Source organism: Colossoma macropomum, unplaced genomic scaffold (genome assembly GCF_904425465.1).
Source record: "Colossoma macropomum unplaced genomic scaffold, Colossoma_macropomum, whole genome shotgun sequence".
In the NCBI taxonomy this organism is placed as follows: Eukaryota; Metazoa; Chordata; class Actinopteri; order Characiformes; family Serrasalmidae; genus Colossoma; species Colossoma macropomum.
Genome location: NW_023494785.1, coordinates 2,524,471 through 2,531,970, shown reverse-complemented (window position 1 = coordinate 2,531,970; position 7,500 = coordinate 2,524,471). Strand labels below are relative to the sequence as shown.

The 7,500-nt window shown below is 40.6% G+C and overlaps 1 protein-coding gene across 1 annotated transcript in view; it reads left to right on the top strand.

The window, feature by feature from the left end:
• telo2 (TEL2, telomere maintenance 2, homolog (S. cerevisiae)) overlaps positions 1-7,500 on the top strand; it is a 20,227-nt gene that overhangs the window by 8,855 nt on the left and 3,872 nt on the right. Inside the window, exons 9-17 of the mRNA XM_036581408.1 lie at positions 527-663; positions 1,935-2,038; positions 2,703-2,822; positions 3,382-3,470; positions 4,081-4,172; positions 5,330-5,446; positions 6,114-6,185; positions 6,423-6,587; positions 6,699-6,787. Coding sequence (XP_036437301.1) covers positions 527-663; positions 1,935-2,038; positions 2,703-2,822; positions 3,382-3,470; positions 4,081-4,172; positions 5,330-5,446; positions 6,114-6,185; positions 6,423-6,587; positions 6,699-6,787 — 985 coding nt within the window. The remainder of the gene's footprint in view (positions 1-526; positions 664-1,934; positions 2,039-2,702; positions 2,823-3,381; positions 3,471-4,080; positions 4,173-5,329; positions 5,447-6,113; positions 6,186-6,422; positions 6,588-6,698; positions 6,788-7,500) is intronic.

Below are 7,500 nucleotides of genomic sequence, written 5' to 3'. Positions count from 1 at the left end.
TATACTGGAACAAAACTAAAATGTGAAATGCGCTGTAACTTTTGCACAGTGTGCATTTTTAATTTTTATGTTTTATTTATTCCTTAGTGTGTAAAATTCTGGAAAATAATAATAAATGTGCATTAAATTGTGCAGAGGTGTGCTCTCTGTAGAGGATGTCCAGTAATTGGTTACCATCCAATATCTAGTATATCTAATCAATACTTTATTCAATTAAATAAGTTGTGCTGTTTAAAATTAAATAAGCCCTTGTCAAACTTAAGAAAATTGTGCTATTTTTTATTGTATTCCGTTTTATTTGTATTTATTCTGATGTTATCTGGTGTTTGTACAGGCAAAATCACACTTATTGCTTATTAAATCATAACTTTTGCACAGTAGTGTATATATAATGTCATATATAAGTCTGTCAGATTATATGTAAGACTTTGTGACTTTACATATAATTTCATGCTGTCCTATGTTTATTATTTTTAATTTTACTGTCCTCATATGTGCACATAAAAAGAAATAAAACGTGTTTCAGAACTGTTGCAGTGCATGCTGGGAGGAGTTCAGTGTCGTCTGGACAGCAGTACCGAGCGTGTGCGGAGGATGGGCATGGTGGTGGGGCAGTGTCTCAGCCAGAAAATGGACACGCCCACTTCTCAGCTCAAATTCCAGGTGATCTTTAGGAAAGATTTTTTTTTTTTTTTATTCTGAGTGCTGAGGACTTGTAGTGAGAGCAGCCAGTGTCCTCTGTGCTGGTCAGGCACTAGAGGGCGCTCCTGAGAGAGTCCAAAATGAAAGAGTTCCTCTGGAGCTTTTATACTAAATTATAGTTTGTAAACAGTTAATTTTTTTTATACAGACAAATGCACCCTCCCACCACAGAGCAGCATAAAATACTGCGACATTGCCGTCATGTTTGTGTGACCATCTGCAGAAACTCATTGGATGTTGCTGACATTGATAAAAATTAGGTTTTACAACATTTTGATTGTGTATTTTCTGGAATATGATTCATTATTTGTGGAAAGGTTGAGTTTAATACAGACCTGGGCAATATGACAATATAATTTTATTTGATAAATTACGTCACATACACTTTTTTATATATATATTTTTATGATCCACTGTGTCTGATCCACTCAGACCAGCGCAACACACACTAAGACACCACCACCATGTCAGTGTTACTGCAGTGCTGAGAATGATCCACCACCCAAATAGTACCTGCTCTGTGAGGGTCCATGGGGGTCCTGACCACTGAAGAACAGGGTAAAAGGGGGCTAACAAAGTATCAGAGAAACAGATGGACTACAGTCTGTAACTGTAGAACTACAAAGTGCACCTATATAGTAAGTGGAGCTGATAAAATGGACAATGAGCGTAGAAACAAGGAGGTGGTCATAATGTTATGCCTGATCGGTGTATAATTGCACATAAACTTACATATACTATGCAGAAAATAAAAAAACAGAAATAAAACTAGACATAAGTTTAGAAATAAAATAAAAGTATATCTTTTTTATATATTTGCACATTTATATGGCATATAAGACATTTCTTGTATTTACATGATAGCAGGCACTGAGTGGTATGAAGTAAACTAAAAGCACAATGAGACATAACATTTTTTGGTGTTTTAAAATTTTACACAACTTTTTGCTTTTCAAAATGAAAAACATGTTCCTTTATGAATGATTACTAACCATTCATTAGTATTCAATTTTTGTTTTTAGGTATTCAGCTCAGTTCATACCTCAGTCCCTGAGAACTCGCTCACAGGCGCCCTCTAGTGTTCTGTACTTCGGTATAATGTGAGCAATATGAAGTGGCTCTGTTTCCCTTAAAGTGGCTCTGGTTCTCATTTTGATGAGTGAGTTATCTTTGTATTCTCATTCTGTACGACTGAACACACTGAGGATGTTTCACTGTTGTGTGTTTTTTAGTATGAGGCGAATGAGGAGAGCAGAGAGCTCTTGTCTCTGATGGAGCCTCAGTCTGAAGATGATGATGATGCTGATGATGAGCAACAACCTGATGACACACTCAGGTAAATCCACACATATTCTGTAAGAATCAAAAGAGTCCAAACAGTCTAAAAATGTTATGGCCAGATTTATTTGCTGCATTTTTCAGACGAAAACAAAGAAAAATAACTAATTAATTAATAATTAAGAAAACCGTTGTTTAAATACGTAACAAAATTAACAAAAAGAATAAAACGAGTAAAGCTTAAACCTGCAGAGTCGTTGTTTTGAGTTACTTTATCTGTCATTGCCTGGTTGAGCTCATTTCTGCGGTTCTCTGGCTGGAGTGGCTGAAGTTAACTTCGCCTCCTCGCCAGACTCGTCTTTATGAGAGCAACAGCAGTGGCAGCAGCGCTGGTTTCCCCCTCCCCCAGATAGCAGGAGGGAGGAGAGTCCATGAGTGCGGTGGAAGGGGCTGTCCACAATGCTGGACACAGTGTTTGTGGTAGGAGGTGTCAGTGGTGGGTAAAGAGACCCTGATGGTCTCAGGCTGCCCTCACTATCCGCTGTAGGGTCCTGCTGTTCGAGACAGCGCAGTTCCCACCTTGTTTTTAGGGATTTGCAACTTTGCCCAGGTGTAGTTGATCAGGCAAGACATGTTGAGTCTGAATGTAAACATAATGCACATGTAAAGAGTTATAGAGGGTTTTTACTTCCTGTGACATCATCCTATTCTTCCTCTTATAGACCTCAGCCAGAGAGCAGTGGGCAGAGTGCAGAAGGTCAGTCAATGACATCACAGCCCCCAGCAGCCAATCACACTTCAGCCAAACCAAGTGGACATAGCAGTGATTCTGAACTGGACAGGTACACAGAGATACTCAGACACTGAGCTTTACTATTACTACACAGTAACTTTAATGAGCAAGAAAACCTCACTCCCTCACTCCCTCCCTCCCTCATTCCCTCCCTCCCTCCCTCATTCCCTCCCTCCCTCCCTCCCTCATTCCCTCCCTCCCTCATTCCCTCCCTCATTCCCTCCCTCATTCCCTCCCTGACTCCTTCCTTCATTTTCTCCCTCGCTTTCTCCTTCCTTCGTTCTCTCTCTCTCTCTCCTTCCCTCATTCTCTCTCTCTCTCTCTCTCTCTCTCTTACTTTCTTTCTCACTCTCCCATTCACTTACTTACTCACTCACTCTTTCCATTTCATACCCTTCCTCCCTCCCTTCCTTCATTTTCTACCTCGCTCTCTCTCTCTCTGTCTCTCTCTCTCTGTCTCTCTCTCTCTCTCTCTCTCTCTCTGTCTCTCTCTCTCTGTCTCTCTCTCTCTCTCTCTCTCTCTGTCTCTCTCTCTCTGTCTCTCTCTCTCACTCTCTCTCTCTCTCTCTCTCTCTCTCTCTGTCTCTGTCTCTCTCTCTCTCTCTCAGTGACGATGAGCTCACTCCGTACGATATGTCTGCTGATCAGGTGAAGCAGAAGGTGACTCCGCCGCGCTACGTCAGAGACTGCCTGGAAGGTGAGAGATCACTGATCAATACTCGATAATCAGTCAATAATTGAATCAAATTTCAGTTTCAGTTTTTTTTTACCATGTGTAAAGAAATACACTCCCTGACCACTTTATCAGAAACCCCTCTCCTACAGCTCCTCCTTGCTGTACAGAGAGAGACTGTAGTCCATCTGTGGATGCAGTTTGTTAGTCCTCCTCTTGTTCCTCATCAGTGGTCAGTTTCTGACCACAGAGCCACGCTTGTCTGGATGTTTTTGGGTGCTGGTCTGTCCTCAACCTAGCAGTGACACTGACAGTTTGTGAAAGCTCCAGAAACACTGCTGTGTCTGATACACTGATACCAGCAACACTCACACAGCCATCACAGTATCACTGGGTACTCCAGCACCCAAATAATAGTCCTGTCCTTTGGTCAGAAACTGACCAGTAATGAATGGAGTAGAGGGAGAATGATATATATAGTATATATGAACTATAATCTGTAATTGTTCACCGTTATAATAGGGCTATAAGGTAGGTGTTGGGGGTGGGAGGTGTATTGAAGACATTTGATTAGCAGCCGTGGTTGATAAATGGAAAGGAGAGTGACCTGATTGGTCATGTGTTTGACTTACAGCTCTGATGTCCTCTGATGATCCTGAGAGGGTGGAGCTGAGCCTGCAGACGGCAGAGGAGCTCCTGAGGAGGAATGTCAGCACCGCACGAGAGGTTAGAGGTCACGAACGTTGCTGGATGTTATAATCAAACAAGAACAGCAGACGTAGAATTTTGGGGTTTGATATGTGTGTGTATGTATGTGTGTATATATATATATATATATATATATATATATATATATATATATATATATATGTGTATATGTGTATGTATATGTGTATGTATGTGTATATGTGTGTGTGTACATATATATATATATATATATATATATATATATATATATATATATATATATATATATACTAATAATACTTTGCAGCCAATCAGACTGTGTGGAACAAATGATCAGATGATATTTAAGTTGATATTTATTAAGTTAATGAGCTCATGCCTCATATATCTATACTAACAGAATGTCTTACAAATCTGACACTTTCTTGCACTGTTTTACTGATCTTACATTTACCTCAAACAGAACATTGCAGTGTACACATTAACCAGACACACATTGTATATCCAACCTCAGTAACTACTGTAGTAGAAACTGCTGTAACTGCTCACAAATGTTATAATCTGACTGTGTAAACTCACAGATCACAGCATGTTAAATATCTCTGCACCTTATTCCACTACCTCAGGCTCAGAAATGAGTGCTGTGTCGGTGCTGCACTGTCCTGTCTGTTTACTGTGTCTAATGTCTGTTATAATTATAGTATTTATTATATTATTTCTAGTTTAATTTTTTGCACACTTGCGTCTGCACGTTCGCACTTTGTACTGCCTATTTTGTTCCATGTTGCACCGTGTTGTTCCTGGAGGAACGAAATTTCACTCCACTGTGTACTTGTACATAGATGGAATGACAATAAAAGCCTCTTGATTCTTGACTTGACTATGTTAACCAGAAATTTACTGTCTATTAAATCACTTATTTAGTTCATTTTTATTAATTTTACAAATAAAAACCTTTCTGCACATTTGAATGCACAGTTTATTTGCTGAATATATTTGGGAAAAACATATGTGACCTGTGCGAAAAATTAAAGCACATTTTATACTTTGTTTTGCCTTTTCTGATGTTAAATTCAGCCAATAAATGTCATATCGCCTCTATGGAATATTACAGAAATAGACAATGTAGCGCTATCTAAGATTATATCCAGCTTTGTGACTGATATACATCCCTGTCCTGTCTGTTTGTTTGTCAGGTGAGTGTGCAGTTCGGTAAGGTGCTGTTACACCTGGAGGACAGGTACAGCACTGCAGGCTTCCACACCCTCCGACAGAACGCCATGGTGGCTCTCGCAGTCATACACACACGGCCGGTAAGATACAGCACTCTCCACACACTCTCCTGGGGGTTTAGTGGTCTCGCAGGGCCAGATGGGATGTTATAACAAGAATACAAGTAAATGACGATACGTGCACAGCGGAAACGTGAACGTGATCAAAATAACGTAAAAATGTAAGCTAGTTAGCCAGACAGGTACCGTTACCTATGTATAAAAAGGTCAGAACAAACCTGTTATAAACCAAAGCTTAAGAATATTGTGAGAGCGCCCCCTGCTGTTTATCAGAGCGTCACCATTCCCTAGTTTTAGTCTCCATTTCCCAAACGCTTAACGCTCTAATGTTATTCCTCCTAATAAACAGACACGCGTTCAGCTCTGTCTCCTCATTATTCACCACCATTACTGTAATATTTAACGAACATTAATACACACAGGTTATGAAAGGGAATCGTGGAGATCATATCTGCAGTGTCTGGGATTTTTGAACCACAGAGTTAGAAAGAAAAGCACCTCTTTGCAATATAAATAAATGTGTCATAATGCTAGTTATAGTGAACTTGTCGTGCTGCCAATCACAGCTGGAAAACATTCAGTTAAAGGACAAAACTACATTTTCTAACACACTGTTTAGTAACATCTCTCTCTCTCTCTCTCTCTCTCTCTCTCTCTCTCTCTCTCTCTCTCTCTCTCTCTCTCTCAGGTTGTGGAGTATCTGACCACTGAGTTTTACTCACTGAACTACAGTTTGAGACAGAGGCTGGACATCCTAGAGGTAAAGTCTCACATTCTTATTTAATTCTCTACCTTCTTTATTTTAGGAAAGGAAAGAGGAGAAAGTTGAGGATGAGAATGTTAAAAGGTTCATATGCTACATTTCAGTCTCTAGATGAGGGCATCTGCCAAATACATCAATGTAAATGATAAGGACTAATGTAGAATTTCTGGCCAGTACACACACTTAAACAGTGAAGAGATAAAAGAGGTGACAGAGGACAGTATTTCCTTTCAGGTTCTTGCCCTTGCAGCCCAGGAGCTCTCTGAGCCAATCACAGATAAGAAGGCAGTGTCCCGGCCTGTTGCCATGGCGATGACCCTGGAGCAGTGTGGAGAGGTGGAGCACTGGCGTCAGGTCGTGGAGAAACGCATCCAGAGCAAAACCAGACGCATCAGCAAGGTAACAGACCCTTTTTCAGTTTAAATTCTCGGGGTAATAATTACTGATGGGTGTTGAATTCTGCTCTTTAACTTTCACACATGCACACTAACACTGTGTTTGTGTCCTCAGGGTGCATCTCAGCCTCCTAAAGCCACTCCAAACCGTTACGCTCCTGTAGCCGGCCACTTCTTCTTCCCACTACTGAGGAACTATGATAGGTATGTCAAACTGGACTGTTTCTGAATGAAAGCATTAAAGCTTCAGGGAACATAAAGCCGTGTTTTCTTTCTAAGTAGGTTCATCTTGGTCTTGTGGGCACAAAATATGCATGTACATAGTAGTGGGAGATATGGCAACAAACATATCACAATACTTCAAGAAGTTTTTATGATACACAGTCATAGTATTTATTTTTGATGAAATCTGGAAAGTTGGAACAAAGTGGGGCCACATTTCAACTCAGTTCAGTTAAACTTCTGATTACAGGTAAACACAGGGGGGGGGCAGTATAACAAAACACGTTCAGGCTACTTCTCTAGTGTGTGGACATTAAGATGAAGCCAGTAGATACAATGCATACATGATCCGCTGGGCAGTGGACAGCGAGATGCAATGTGTACATGATCCGCTGGGCAGTGGACAGCGAGATACAGTGTGTACATGATCCGCTGGGCAGTGGACAGCGAGATGCAATGTGTACATGATCCGCTGGGCAGTGGACAGCGAGATACAGTGTGTACATGATCCGCTGGGCAGTGGACAGCGAGATGCAATGTGTACATGATCCGCTGGGCAGTGGACAGCGAGATGCAATGTGTACATGATCCGCTGGGTAGTGGACAGCGAGATACACCACATATACAATAAGTACAAAAGAAAAACAATAAGTACAGAATAAACTGATAACTCAAGCGTATTGTTTTTAAAAATA